The 15,420-nt window shown below is 50.6% G+C and overlaps 1 protein-coding gene across 1 annotated transcript in view; it reads left to right on the top strand.

The window, feature by feature from the left end:
* Positions 1–15,420, top strand: part of DCHS1 (dachsous cadherin-related 1) — a 132,374-nt gene that overhangs the window by 25,308 nt on the left and 91,646 nt on the right. The window contains exons 3-4 of the mRNA XM_037904622.2: positions 14,439–14,627; positions 14,980–15,211. Coding sequence (XP_037760550.1) covers positions 14,439–14,627; positions 14,980–15,211 — 421 coding nt within the window. The remainder of the gene's footprint in view (positions 1–14,438; positions 14,628–14,979; positions 15,212–15,420) is intronic.

Genomic DNA, 15,420 nt, shown 5'->3' on the forward strand with positions numbered 1-15,420 from the left:
AGATTTCAGGGCCAGAAGAGACCATTGTGATCATCCAGTCTGTTTAACACAGGCTGTAGGACTTCCCCAAAATAATTCCTAAAGCAGATCTTGTAGAAAAACATCCAATCTTGATTTAAAAATTGTGAGAGATGGAGAATCCACCACAACCCTTGGCAAATTGTTCCAATGATTAATTACTTTCACCATTAAAAATTTATGCCTTATTTCCAGTCTGAATTTGTCTAGTTTCAACTAGCCATTGGATCTTGTTAGAGCTTTCTCTGCTAGACTGAAGAGCCCATTATTAAATATTTGTTTCTCATGTAGGTACTAATAGACTGTGATCTAGTCATAGAATCATAGAATATCGGTTGGAAGGGACCTCAGGAGGTCATCTAGTCCAACCCCCTGCTCAAAGCAGGACCAATCCCCAACTAAATCATCCCAGCCAGGGCTTTGTCAAGCCTGACCTTAAAAACCTCAAAGGAAGGAGATTCCACCACCTCCCTAGGTAACCCATTCCAGTGCTTCACCACCCTCCTAGTGAAAAAGTTTTTCCTAATATCCAACCTAAACCTCCCCCACTGCAACTTGAGACCATTACTCCAAATATAGAGGTATAATAACCTCTCTCCTCCTATTCAAGATTCCCCTGTTTATCCTAATCCTTAAATCATTATTGTGGCTCTTCTCTGAACCCTCTCCAACATCATTCTTGAATTGTGAGCACCAGAACTGAACACAGTATTCCAGCGGGGATCGCACCAGTGCCAAATATAGAGGTATAATAACCTCTCTCCTCCTATTCAAGATTCCCCTCTTTATGCATCACAGGATTGCATTAGCTCTTTTGGCTTTAGCATCGACACTGCTTCCCAGAATAGAATCCCGCATCCTGTAAGTATGATCTACAGTCTTTGTTCCTAAATATTTACATTTACATTTAGCCTTATTAAAATGCATATTGTTTTCTTGCACCCAAATTACCAAGCAATACATCGCTTTCTATCAGTGATCTCTTCATTATTTACACCTCCCCCAATTTTGGTGTCACCTGCAAACTTTATCATTGATGATTTTATGATTTCTTCCAGGTCATTGATAAAAATGTTAACTAGTGTAGGGCCAAGAACCAGTCCTTGTGGGACTTCACTGGAAATATAGCCGCTTGCTGACAAGTTTTATCGTTTGATATGACTATATCAGCTGTTTTTTCCCCAAATAGAGAACAGAAATATGTATTGAACACTTCTGCCTTTTCTGCATTATTACTGATAATTCTACCATTTTCATCTAATAATGGACCAATTCCATTGTTAGGATTTTTTTGTTCCTAATATATTTTTTTTAAAACCTCCTTCTTATTGTCCTTAACTCTGCTGGCCATAGCTTTCTCCTTGTGTCCTTTTGCTACCCTTATCAATTTTCTGCAATTTCTAACTTCTATTCTATATTCATTGTTGTCAGCTTCCCCTTTCTCCATTTGTTATGTGTGTGTGTGTGTGTGTAATATTTTATAGCTTCCTTCACGTCCCCATACTGCCTTCACATCCCAGTATGGCCTTCTTCCTTGATTGGACATATGGGTAGCTCGGAATGACAATGACCCAGCAGAGTCCCTGATATGGAAGATGTTGGACTATATGATGGTCCTGAAACATGTACAGTTGTCATTTAATACCCTTAAGGTCCACCTTGCTGAGATATCTGTGTGTCACACCCTGATACAGTCATACACAGTCTGCTCATACCCTGTGACATCAAAATTCCTCAAGGGCTTTCATCATGCCCTCCAGTCAGAGACCCAACTCCCACTTGGGACCACAATGTTGTCCTTCTAAAACAGAGTTGGCCAACCTGGGGCTCCAGAGCCACATGCGACTCTTCAGAAGTTAATGTGCAGCTCCTTGTATAGGCACCGACGCCGGGACTGGAGCTACAGGCGCCAACTTTCCAATGTGCCAGGGGGTGCTCACTGCTCAGCCCCTGGCTCTGCCACAGGCCCTGCCCCCACTCCACCCCTTCCCACACCCTCCCCTGAGCCTGCTGTGCCCTCGCTTCTCCCCCTCTCCCCCAGAGCCTCCTTCATGCCACGAAACAGCTGATTGGGAGGTGTGGGGAGGGAGGGGGAGGCGCTGATCAGCGGGGCTGCCAGTGGGTGGGAGGTGCTGGGAGCGAGTGGGCGGAGCTGATGTGAGGGGGTGCTGACGTATTACAGTGGCTCTTTGGCAAAGTACATTGGTAAATTCTGGCTCCTTCTCACGCTCAGGTTGGCCACCCTTGTTCTAAAACATACAGAACCACTGTCTGAGCACTCGGTACACCAACTTATTACATCAGCAAAGAGAGGCAGTAAGCTCCAAAGCTTTATTGCTCAGATTACCTTACACAGCTTTACACATGGACACCCTCTGGCTCTGCACTGTCCTGTGTGAGATGGGGAACTAATCCTGCACAGTGTCCAGATGGGGCTGCACCATTGATTGATACAGAGGGGCATTAGAATAATCTCTGTATTATTCTCATCCCATCCTTTATGCATTCATATACCTTGTTTTCTGTTTTGCCTGCAGCTGGGCATTGAGCAGAGGTCTCTGTTGCACTGCCTACAGTTGTACCCAGCTCCCTTCCCTGAACTCATAGTTAATTTAGGCCCCTATATGTGTATGAGGGGGTTGATATTGTTCTTCCAATGTTAATTGCTTTGCAATTCCCAACATTTAATTTCACTTGCCATGTGGATGGGTGGGTGGCTGTGGCTTCCACAAAGGCTAAAAAAGCCAGAAAGCAGATTGTTTTTAAATTACATTTTTTTAAAAGAACAGGCCAATCTCATACTATTTGAATGCTTCAGATTGGCAATACCACCTTCCTGTGGAGCATTTGGGTGTGGCTCCATCAGAGACTGGAGACAGACTAGTGTGGCTTCTTCTTCTTATGTCCTCAATCAGGTTTTTTCCAGTGTTGGGCACATCCTATGTCTGGTCTGGAGTTCTGGTGAGATCTTCTGTGTTGCATGGTTCCTCCAGGAGCTGGCAGACCAACAGATGTTCCATGGTTTGTGTTTTACCACAGTCACATGTGCTCAGGTCTTTGGAATAGCCCCACTTCCGCATATTGACTTTTGGCCTTCCAGCTCTTGTTCAGAGGTGATTTTAAACATCTCCAGGTTGACTAGTCGTTCTCTGTACCGGTGGAAGGCATTTGGCAATGTCAGTGTGCCATTTGACATCCTTGTTTTCAGACTGTGTGCACCACATTTCCAGTTATGTAGCCACTGATGATTCTGTAAGCAGTTCTGTTCCAGTTAGGATGCTTCTCTGTGATTTCAGGCGGCTAACTGCTGCTGTGTGGCCATAGAGTGGATGTCTGGTATCGCCAACCTGTTGTAATCATTCTATTTTGTTTGTGACCACTCTCCTAATATCCAGTGGAGCAATTCCAGCAGGCACATAAAAGCTGTTCACAGTTGTTGGTTTTAGAGATCCTGTGATGTAGTGGTAGCTGTCATTCAGGACAGGGGCCAAGGCTGCCGGGTGGGTTCTGCCTGACCCAAATGGTGCACATTTGTGACCTTTTTGACTAATCCAGATGTTACAGAATCTGAACTTTTATTTTAAGAGCTGTTCTCTCAGTCTCCTGGTTGGAAGGAACAGTTCTTTATCCTGCAGTAGCTGTGGTTCTTCGAGCTGTTGTAGTCAGTGTGGTTCCCAACGTCGGTGCATATGTGCATGGGGCTGAAGTGTTTTTCACTAGCAGAGTCTGTCAAAGCCATGTATGTGGCCTGTGCCTCCGTCCACTCCTGTAGGAGGACATAAAGAGATTAGTGGCCCTGCCCTGCCCCTACGTCCCAATGATTCTGAGATAAAAAGAAGCTCAAAATAATCCAAACCTCACAGGGTTTGTGATAAAATAGGAGTTGGCAGCACTCTGAAATTGCAAGACACTCCCCCTATGGGCAGTCAGGGCCAAATTCACCCTATGGAAATGAAATGGGGGGTCAATGCTTTCAGGGGTTACCCCAGGAAGATAACTTGCCCCAAATCCTCAGCTGGGGTGGGCTCTCTCCTGTGGCAGGAGGACTTAGGGACAAACTCTGAGATCTAGTGGTAGGGAACAGGGTCATTGGTTAACAAGTGCCCAGCACCTGACAGGCAGGCACTGCCATCAACTGTAACTGATACTGTGGCTCCATAATGTAATGCCAGGATGCGTTAGCCACTGAGATGCCAGGACATTCCTGGCTCCTGCTCAGCTCCTGGCCCAGGGGGACCTGGTGGCAGTGAGTTCCACAGGCCAGCTATGCACCGGGGTTAGAAACATTTCCTTTGCCCGAGCATAAATTTGGTCCCTGCCAGTGTCAGTGACCCCTCCACCCCCATTCCTGCGTGGCGGTTGGGGTGACATAGGACGTGCCCCAGTCAGACACTATTCTAGCCAGTATTTTCTCTCCCTCCATCCCATCCCCTCTGGCACTAACTCGCATGGCCCGGGCACTCGCTTCCTGGGCAGGAATCTCTCCAAACTCTGATCATTCCCATCTGTGCTGTCGCCTGTCCTAGATTGGGGGCCAGGGGAGAGGGCACAATACCAGCACAGTGCCAGAGGAGGGAAGGGGAGAGCAGACCCAAGGCAGTGTTAGGAGGAGGGGTAAGCAGACCCAGTGCTGTGCTGGAGGTGGGGAAGGTGGGGCAGAGCCAGCTAGGTGGTAGGGTGGAGAGAGGAGCAGACCCAGTGGGATGCCGGGGTGTGTGGGGGGAGCAGACTCAGCATGGTACCAGTGGCAGAGAGGGGAGCAGACCCACAGGGGTGCAGGGAAGGGTAACGGAAGCACACCCAGAACGGTGCAGGGGAGGGTAGTGGGAGCAGACCCAGAGCGGTGCAGGGAAGGGTAGAGGGAGCAGACCCAGAGGGGTGCTGGGGAGGGTAGAGAGAGCAGACCCAGAGCGGTGCAGGAAAGGGTAACGGGAGCAGACCCAGAGTGGTGCAGGGGAGGGTAACGGGAGCAGACTCAGAGGGGTGCTGGGGAGGGTAGAGGGAGCAGACCCAGAGCGGTGCAGGGAAGGGTAGAGGGAGCATACCCAGAGCGGTGCAGGGGAAGGTAACGGGAGCAGACCCAGAGTGGTGCAGAGGAGGGTAACGGGAGCAGACCCAGAGGGGTGCTTGGGGTGCTCCGTTGATTCTGGAGCATGAGGACAGTCTCCGACTTATTCTCCAATATATTTGATTTTGTAATGGGTGCACTGGAGGCAGGGGAGCACTCTGTACATATTGCACCAGAGGGAACCCCAAGGGGCTTGGGACCTTGGCCTGTGGGGACTCAGCTATGTCAGGGCACCTGCTGCATGGTGGGGTGGGAGTGGGGAAGGGTGAGCGCCATGTGAGCTGTCACCCTGATCCAGGGCCCTGCCTGCTGGAATGTGGGAATCTGAGGCTCGTCCAGCTAATCCCGGGTCCCTCTCCCTGTGCAGGATTAATGGGGATTAGAGGGCTCTGCTGCTGCAGCCCCTCCCAAATGCCTCACATTCCCCCAGCTTGGCCCCATGACCACCAGGAAGGATCCTGCTTTGTGCCGACTTTGCAGGGAGAGCTGAGAGGTTTGGGGGAAGTGCCCAAGGAAGAAGTGGGCAGGGGCTTGGAGAGTTCAGAGAAGCCTTTTCCCTAGAGATGCTGCTGCATTACCTCCCAGCCCTTAGCAGCTACTGTCAAGCCCTGAGCCACTTGTGAGCGCACAGCTAGCGTGAGCCCTGTTCAAGGGACCTTGGGCAGGAGAGTGGAGGAGGCTGGATGTGTTTGTCCCCACAGTCCTGCCCTGGCCCCCATGCCTCTCTCCTCCCCCTGCTCCAGTCTGTCTCCTTCCCTCACTCTTGACCCTGCTGGAGCTGCCCTCCTGCCCTCATCCTCCCATCCCTCCATTTAGGCTCTGCTGCACCAGGGTGGCCTCCCCCCGTGCCCTTAGTTAGAGGCCCCAGCATGTGGGGGGGCAGCATCTGCAGGAGGCTCTTGTTGTCCTGCCTGAAGGGGCAGAAATGGGGCCACTAGCTGGTGGAGACCCCAGCAGCCCACAGTTCCTGCCCTCCAAGATCCAGCAGCACCTGTGCAGCGATTTTACTATGCACCCCGCCACACTCCTGGTTAATTACCCTCACTGTTAAAAGTTTGTGCCTTATTTCCAATCTGTATTTGTTTAACTTCAAATTCTAGCCGTTGGATCGTGTTAGGCCTTTGACTGCTAGATTAGATTAGATGCTTTTGTGCCTTTTGACACACAAAGCAACCCATTGTTTCCACCTCTGTCTGGTTAATGCCACATTTCTTTCTCCATTATAGTTGGTTTCCAAGACAATGACATCTTTCCCAATGGTTTTTGTGACATTTTGGGGTCCTCTCAGACCAATAAGGGGTTCTGTCATTATCTGGCCTGTAACTTAGGGCCTTCGTGCTGTGCCACTATGTTTCAATTCCTTGACACCTGCAGCCTGCCCACAAACACAAGGTCTCACCCTCGCTCTTATTATTGTGATACCCACATTTTTCCCACCAGTGGACATGAAATATTCTCTGCGAGCATCTCTGATGAAATGTGTTAAATTTCCTGTTGCAGGCTTCTAACGTTTGCCAAGTTTCAGAAACATACTACAATGTGGGTATCACAATAACATTGTACAGGTATAACTTTCTTGGTTCATGTGTGAACCTCCTTATTTTTCCGAATATTTTCCAGTCTTGAAAAAGCTCCACTTGCCTTCCCAATTCTTGCTTTCATCTCCTTATGGAATTGTCCATCAGCACTGACAGTGCTTCCAAGCTATATTGTTATCCGGGGTTTCTGAACCCAAATCCCTTAGTAACTTTTACTCTTGGCGAGGTGGTGGCAGGAAATAAATCAATGGGGACACAGCTGTCTGACGAATAGATGGTTGACACAAGCAGTGTAATACAAGAGTGCTTTCACTTAACACTTTACTTTATTTAGTCTCAAGCATTTACATCTGCAACAGGTTAATTAAACACCCCAAATTACCCTCAGATTAATATTTACTCAGGGCCTTGAGGAGGTCTTGAGTGAATAACTGTAGACGCGTAGTGGCTAGCCTTCCATCTGCAGAGGAACCTGAGAGGTGTCAAAGCCTTCAAGTGTCCACCAGTCTCAGATTTCTTCCTCTTTTTATATCCAATTTGTTAGTATTACACAGCTTGTTCATCAAAAAACAATAACTGCTGAGCAGAAGCTAAGTTAAGTGTGGAGTTTTCCAACCTGTAGTTTTCCAGCCTATCAGGCAAGGAATTTTCTATCAGTTAACCAGCTGTATTTCACATAGCAATATTTAACTATTGCCAGACTTTCCATCTTGCAAAACCGCATGCTCCAGCAAAAGCTCAAGTCAGGAGGGCAGAGGGTCATGTTTACTCCTCATGGTCACTCACTTCCCCTCCCCTCCTGGTCTGTTAGTTGTGCTAAGGCTTCAGAAATGTTCATTCTAGCTCCTTCCAGTGACGAGCATATGTCACAGAGTGCACAGGCTGGGTGCTCTGGAACTGCTCTGAATGAAGTCAGACAGGACCCTCTGTAGTGTGACTCCCCCCCAGGGCACACTCTCACTAGGGCAAGACTCCTTGGCTTCAGTGCCTCCTTGGGTCTGACCTTGGACCGTTCAGCACCTCTGTTCCATACCAGGAGCTCCCCACAGTGAGTCAATCTGGATAGGACATCTGGTGAAGCCTTACGCACCCCCAATGGGGCCACGTACCCCAAACTTCATAATTAGCAGTGATGCTGAGCCAGCGAGGTAAAACAGAATGGTTGATTAGTTGTCTAGAACACAGCATAGAACAGATCTTGTTGGCACAGAAATCAGGAAGTTACAGCAAAGTCCATCTTGGGGGTGGGGGAGAGCTCTTCCCACAAGGCTCCCCCCGGGCTCTCCCCCCAGGTTCCAGCCAGGAGACTGACCAGCTTCCAGCAGCCAAGCTTCAGTCATGCATACCTGCTCTCCTCCTTCCTTTGTCTCTCCCGACCTCCATCTCTTTGTTTTCCAACACCTCCAGCTGATTCTTGCAGAGAATGGGCCCCAACCATCAGTTGCCAGGCTACAGACTGTCAGCAATTGTCTGTGCCCAGGCAGCCAGATGGCAGTCACAGGGGTCTCTGCAACGATCACACACCCTTGTCCCACCCCCTAGATACTTGAATAACACATAGGGGAAACACATGCAGTATTCAGACAAAACATTAAGAACATTCCCACTTTGTCCCAGCATAACAACTGTGGGCAGTGGTCCAGGCATGTTACTGGGCTCTGAGCTCCAAAAAATCTCCCCCTCCTACAATATGGCCTGATTAATGCGTTTGTAGTCTTCCCCATCAGTTACATATGTACCACCATTGCTGACTCCTCTTTCAATGATCATGACTTTCATTTTCTTTTGGCTGATTTTGAATCCTACTTTAGCATCCTCACATACTACATTGATAGTAGTCTTTTTCATGGCATTGTCATCTGCATCCAACAGAACAATGTCATCTGCAAAGTCAGATATTTCCTCTACTCCACAAACTCTTGTATCTTCCTTTGATGTTACTCTTCACATCATGTAATCTACCACAGTGCAAAAAAGAAGAAGCGATAAAATGCAACCCGGCTCTACTCCAGTGATGATATCAAACTAATCCATTCTCCACTTACTGTCCTTACACAGTATTTTGAAACTTTCTATAACATCTTGACCAGTGGCACTATCTTTCTAGGAAGCCCATATTATTGCAAGAACTTCCATAGTGATTCTATGAATGCAGTTGAAAGCTTGAAATCTATGAAGTTCAAGACTAATCTTCTCTGGTAGGTGAGCCATTTCTTAGTCAATCATCTCCAGGTAAAGATGTGATCTACACACAATCTTTTCAGTCCAAATCCTGCTTGCTTATTACGCTTTTTCACCTATAACCAGTTTGATTTGGTTCAATAATATACTAGAGAACACTTTCCCATGTGCTAGAATCTTTTGTTCCCTATGTAGGTAATGTGATAATCCCCTGTTTATACAGCCAAAGCTCATCTTAGCCCTTTCAGCCATAGCATTGCACTGGGAACTTGTTGTGGTCACTGATTATCCATCAGGACCCCCAAATGTTTTTCAGAGTCAGTGCTACCCAGCATAACATCCCCCATCCTGTAAGTATGGCCTGCATTCCTTATTGCTAGATGTATGACCTTACATTTGTCTGTATTAAAAAGCATATTGTTTGCCTGCACTCAGGTTACCAAGTAATCCAGATTGCTCTTTATTAGTGACCAGTCCTCTTCATTATTTACCACTCCCCCAATCTTTGTGTCATCTGCTGCAAATGTAACAACAATGACGACACTTTCTTCCATTTTTCTGAGAAAAATGTTAAATACCATAGGGCCAAGAACCAATTCCTTCAGGACCCCACTAGAAACCCACACACTCTATGAGGATGGGTATAAACTGGCATGAATACATTTAGGCTGGAAATTAGAAGGTTTCTAACCACCAGAGGACCACGGTTCTGGAACAACCTCCCAGTAGGAGTAGCAGGGGCAAACAACCTAACTAATTTTAAAATACAGCTTGATAAATTTATGAACAGGATTATATGATGGAGTTACCTGTAATAGCAGGACTCTGGACACAGCGATCCAGTCCTGTGTGCTATGATTGCTCATTTAGATAGCATTTAATCCACTGGATGTGTGCCAAGCTGTATTATGCTGGAAGGGCACGAGGCCCCACCAGTTACCCTTACTCTGTGTTAAGGGGCACCTGTGAAGTGTAGGAATGAGGGGACTTTGTGGGCATACTGGACCACCTCTTGGCTAGCAGCTCTGCCCTCCACCTGGTCATCCCTGGCCCCAGTAGGGCTGGAGTGGCTGTGCAGAGGGAAAGTGGTAACCAAGGGGCTGTGAGGGGTACATTTATCAGCTGGAGGCCCAAGAGGGAGGGGAGGCACACTGCAGATGCTCTACTCCCCTTTGGGGTCTAACGGGGAAGGGATTCTGCACAAACCTGAGACCATCCCATGGAAATGACACCTGAGCTCTGAGAGGTGTGAACTGACCCATTTTCTTCCTCACCCCCTCACAGTCTACCCCAGTTTCTGTTGTGGAATACCAACATCTCCCTATGCATGGTTTCAGAGTAACAGCCGTGTTCGTCTGTATTCGCAAAAAGAAAAGGAGTACTTGTGGCACCTTAGAGACTACCAATTTATTTGAGCATAAGCTTTCGTGAGCTACAGCTCACTTCATCGGATGAAGCTGTAGCTCACGAAAGCTTATGCTCAAATAAATTGGTTAGTCTCTAAGGTGCCACAAGTACTCCTTTTCTCCCTATGCATGTGGCTTTTAGAGCACTTTGAAACTTAAAAGAAGCTCATTTTGTTAGTGGCTGTTTCTTGGGAACCCTTGCTCAAATGACTCCACATTTGCACCACAAGCTCTACTCCAGCTCCTGATATGGCACCACAGTTTTAAGGCAATTTACATATGCATTTTGAAAATTATAAGTAGCTCATTTTGGGGGAGGGGCTGTATATCTGAAACTGTTGATGAAATGACCAGTTTGCACCACAAAATCTGCTTTCATGCTGCAACGTACCAGTTGTCAAGACAACCTCCCTGTGCAAGTGGGTTTTAAAGCATTTTAAATATTAACAATTAAAACCCTAACATATTGATATCACATGATTTTCTAAGAGCTGTTCTATGCCCCTTGGAACCCCTTGGTAAACAGCCCCAAATTCGGCTCACTGACACACCCCGGAACCCCACTGAGGCAGAGCACTTTACAAGCAGTCTGAGTCAGCATGTGGATTTTATAGCACTTAGAAAACTTGGCTGTTAACAGTAAGCAACTCTCAACATGTGCTGTTATGGTGCTACTCCCTCACTCTAACAAGCGGGTGAATATTGAGTAGGGGTAGGTAGATGGTATGACCTCTACAGGTGTCATGAGTGAGACAGTTAATACTGTGTCCTGTTCTGGGCTTCAGAAAAGAGGTACAAGAATGAGCAGCTGAAGTCTGGAAAACCTGCCTTATAGTGAGAGAACCTTAAAGGGCATGGCTACACTGGAAACTTCAAAGCGCTGTCGCAGGAGCGGTCCCGAGGCAGCGCTTTGAAGTGTGAGTGTGCTGGGAGAGAGCTCTCCCAACGCTCCTGGTAATCCACCTCCAAGAGGGGATTAGCTCCCAGCCTCGGAGCTTGTTTACACTAGCGCTTTAAAGCACTCTGACTTGCTGCGCTCAGGGGGGTGATTTTTCACACCCCTGAGCCAGCAAGTTAGAGCGCTATAAAATGTAAGTGTAGCCAAGCCCTAAAGGAGCTCAGTCTATTTAGAGGTGACTTGATCACAGTCTACAAATACATGCATGGGGAAGAGATTTCTGAGAGCAGGCAGCTCTTTAAGCTCCCATACAAAGGCTGAACAAGGTGCAGTGGCTGAGAGCTGAAGCCAGACAAATTCAGACTGGAAATCAGCAGAAGGTTTTCATCAGTGAGGGTAATTAACCTTAGATAGCTCGTCCTGGGGCATGATGGATTCTCCCTCACTTAAAATCGTAAATGGCTAGCGGATAGTTTTGCTAAAAGACTTGTTCTGGCTCAGCCAGGCATTCTGGGCTGGATGCAGGAGTCACAGGGTGGGATTCTCCAGGTGACGCAAGTGCTCAGACTGGCTCATACTGTGCCTCACTTTTGCCCCCACTGAAGCAGCTGGACCTCACACCCTCTGCCCAACACATCAGCCGACTGTGTAATCTCCCCAAATCCAACTGGCCATGTCACCCCTTCTCACAGCCTGCTGTGCTCTGTCCACTCGTCCCCCATGCCCCTCACCCAACCTGCCATACTCTGTGCACGCCTGCTGCTGGGAGCCGCTTTGCTCCAGGAGCTCCTTGCTTTATGTCCAGTCCCTCCAGTCTCCAGGATGGACAAAACAAAAGAGCAAGGGAGTGGAGAAACAGGAAAAAAAGGAGTGGAAAGGGGGAAGAAGATGGGTGGCTGCTCCAGAGCTCATGTTGCCCACAGCTGCATGGATTCTGTAGCTGGTGGCAGGAGAAGGGGATCCTGTTACATGGGACTACTTCCAGCAGCTGGAGAGGCAAGGGGAGTAAGATGGGAGGGAATGAGTTCCCTATGAAATGCACACAGGGCTCCAAGGAACCAGGCTCACAATGTGGGGAAGTGCTTGACTACTCCAGTGCAAGCCTCTCTCAGTAGGGGGGCCTGTAGGGAGTCAGGCAGGAGTGCTGGCCGTTGTGGGAGCTCCTGGATACTCCAGTCCCCTCCTCTCTCACCAAGATGTGTTCTAGGGTGAATGGCAGGAGAGGTGGTGGGAGTAGGGCAGGAACTCAGGTTCTGGAGGGAGGCACTGTAGGGAGTGGGGTGGGAGCTGTGGCTGGTGGGAGGGGTCAGCATGCAGCTCTGTAGGGAGTGGGGCAAGAGTGCTGGGCGGGGGCTCCCTGTTACTCTAGTCTTAGCCTCCCAGCAGGACAGGCCAGTGGTGAAATTGCTGCTGGGGCCTGAGCTGCCTGAGGGGCTGACGTGTGACCCAGGTTAGGGGGCTCCTAAGAGCTGTTTGCAGCTCCCAGCTGGGCCCTTTCCCTGGCGCTCGTCTATGTTCCTGTGCTGCTTGCTCACGGGAGCTGAGGCCCCAGCCCCAGTGTGGGGAGGAGCTGCAGCAATGGAGCGTGAACTTCACTTCACCCGGGCCTGTCCCAGCTGCCTCCTTTTCCGGGGTGTGTTCTCCCCTCCGAGCTCTCAGTGGGGGATGAGCCCTGGGCAGCATCCCCCGGAAGGGATGTTCTTGGGAAAGGAGCCATTAGTGGCTGACCTGGAACTGCAGGGAACTGGAGGGATCTTGGGGAAGCCTCCCCACACAAAGGAGAGCCCAGGATATTGGGCAGGAGCCCTGGGTTCAAGGAGCAGGGTCTGAACCCCCAGGTGCCCCTGATGCTCTGGCAATGCTGGCTCCGCCTGCCCCTTCGCCTTCTTTCCGGGCCCAGCAGTTGGGAGGGCCAGGCCTCCTCTCCTGTCCCTGCCACAGAGAAGCTCAGCACCAAGGAGTCTTTCTGGAAGTTGTGCTGTAGCCCAGCTGGGAGCAGGTGGGCAGGGTGTGCTGGCCTGCAGCTCAGCCTGTCCCTTAAGCCTGTAACAGCCGGCTCCTCACTGCAGCCCTGGCCAGAGGTCTGGGAGTGCTGGCACTTGGGGCCCTGACAGCAGGATGGGATCCTGAGGTGCTGGAGGGATGTTTCCAGCCCCTATGTCCCAGAGAGCACAGTGGGGTGCTCAGAATAAGGCTGACACTCCTGTCCCTCTTGAAGTTGGGTCACTTGCAAAGAGACCAAGAAGAGGACCTCTGGGCCCCGCGTGCAGCACCAGGCCCCCCAGCGGTGCTGCAGGGGAATGTCCAGCGGGAGAGGGCAGTGGGAGGTGCTGGCTGCTCAGTGGAAGGTGAGGAGCAAGGCCGGGCTAGCTGCTAGCCCTGCAGCATCTCTGGTTTCCTTTCCCATTCCCAGGAGAGGGTGCATGCTGATGAGACTGGCTGAGGGGGAGGGAGGGTCCTGGGAAACACAGGCTCCATGGAAAGGCTGAGAGTAGTGGGGAGAGCAGCAGGTGAGTGCCAGCCTGTTCAGCACCATGGGACAGGCTCGCATCCCTCAGGCTGGCTTGGGCAAGGGCGCTGGGGTAAATCTGTGGAGCTCAGCCTCTCTGCCCAGTGGCCTTTCCTGGGGCAAGTCCCAAGACCATCTGGGGCCTGGACAGCACAATGATGGGCACCAGAAACAGGGAGGCCATCTAAACTGAGAACATGAGTAGTAACGGCCTGACTCATGGCACCTCCAGCAGCACAGCAACCCTTATTGCTGCAGTGGGGCCAGCTCTGACTGAGGGCAGAAATTCCCGTTACTGAGTCCCCACCCCACTTCCTGCAGCACCCCCAAGTGCTGGGGCGAGCACTGACTGCAAGGGGAGAGCACCTCTGTCTGAGCCCCTTGCCTCCAGTTTGCAAGGCGGGAAGTGCTCCCACCATCCCTTGAAGAACACTGCACTGAGCAGAGTAGCTGCTCTGATCATCTACTGGGGAGGGGGGGGGGGCTGGTATCAATTTACCTATCCTAGGTGGAATATCTGAGTGCCTCAGTATCTGTAAAGTGTTTACCCTCTCGACCCCCTGTGCAGCATCCCCACTGTATAGACAGGAACGGCAGCCCAGAGAAGCTGTCATTCACCTGTGGTCACACAGACAGACTTTGGTGGTGCATGGAATTGGACCCGGGCTTCCTGAGTCCTAGCTTAGCCCACTAACTGCTGCCATTCTGCCTCCTAGAGCAGAAGGTCTTGAGCTGCCCTTGGGATGGCCGGGGGAGCTGGGCCTAGCTGCTGGGCTCCAGCCCCACTGCTGCTCCCACTAACATAGAGCCTTTCCACCAGATCACGGCCACAGATGCAGACAGTGGTCCCTTCGGCTCCCTCTCCTACTCCATCGGCTCTGGCATTGGCAGCGTTGTCCCCACACAGTTCAGCATTGATGAGCACACTGGGCAGCTGTGCACGGTGCAGGACCTGGACCGCGACGAGGGGGCTACTGCCTATGACTTCACTGTCACTGCTGTCGATGGGGTGAGCGCTGATGAAAGCAGGATGGGCCCTGGGGGAAAGGGCTGAGTGATGGGGGATGGGCCAATGGGGAAGGAGGCTGAGTAATGAAGGAAGGGGGTCATGGGACGATGGGGAAAGGTGGGATGGAACTAAGCAATGGTGCAGGGGCAGCTGGGCCCTGGGGGGTGCTGAGTGATGGGGAAAATGGGGGATGGGCAAACGGGGAGTGAGCAATTGGGTGGAGGAGGGAGTTATGCCCCCAGCCTAGTACTATTCAGAAGGTTATCCCTGTCATCCCATCCTCCCAGGGCAATGAGGGCCTCCCAGCAGCCCAGCCCTGGGCAGAGTTATGCCTGGTCCTGTCCTCCTCCAGGGCGGTCTGAACTCCATGGTGTACGTGAAGGTTTTCTTGGAGGATGTGAACGATAACCGTCCGGCATTCTACCCACTGGAGTACGCGGCCAGCATCAGTACACAGAGCATGCCGGGCACTGCCGTGCTGCGTGTCATGGCCCACGACAAGGACGAGGGCCCCCACGGGAAGGTGACGTACCACATTGTCTCGGGGAACTCGCCCCCTCTCTTCTCTCTGCACAAGGACACAGGTAAGAGCCCTTGGCGTCCTGGCCAGGTGTGGGGATGGGTGGGGGGAAGGGAGCTTCCCCAGGGTGATGCTCAGTCAGCCGCAGACAGAGGGTATGGGGGGATGTGACACCTGTCAGTGTTACTGTACAGCATGCTCATCAGCTCCACAGAAGGGCATCCCCACCACCCACCTCTCTCCTCAGTCTTCCCCCTCCCCTGTTTCCACTAT

Source organism: Chelonia mydas, chromosome 1 (assembly GCF_015237465.2).
Source record: "Chelonia mydas isolate rCheMyd1 chromosome 1, rCheMyd1.pri.v2, whole genome shotgun sequence".
Taxonomy (NCBI): Eukaryota; Metazoa; Chordata; order Testudines; family Cheloniidae; genus Chelonia; species Chelonia mydas.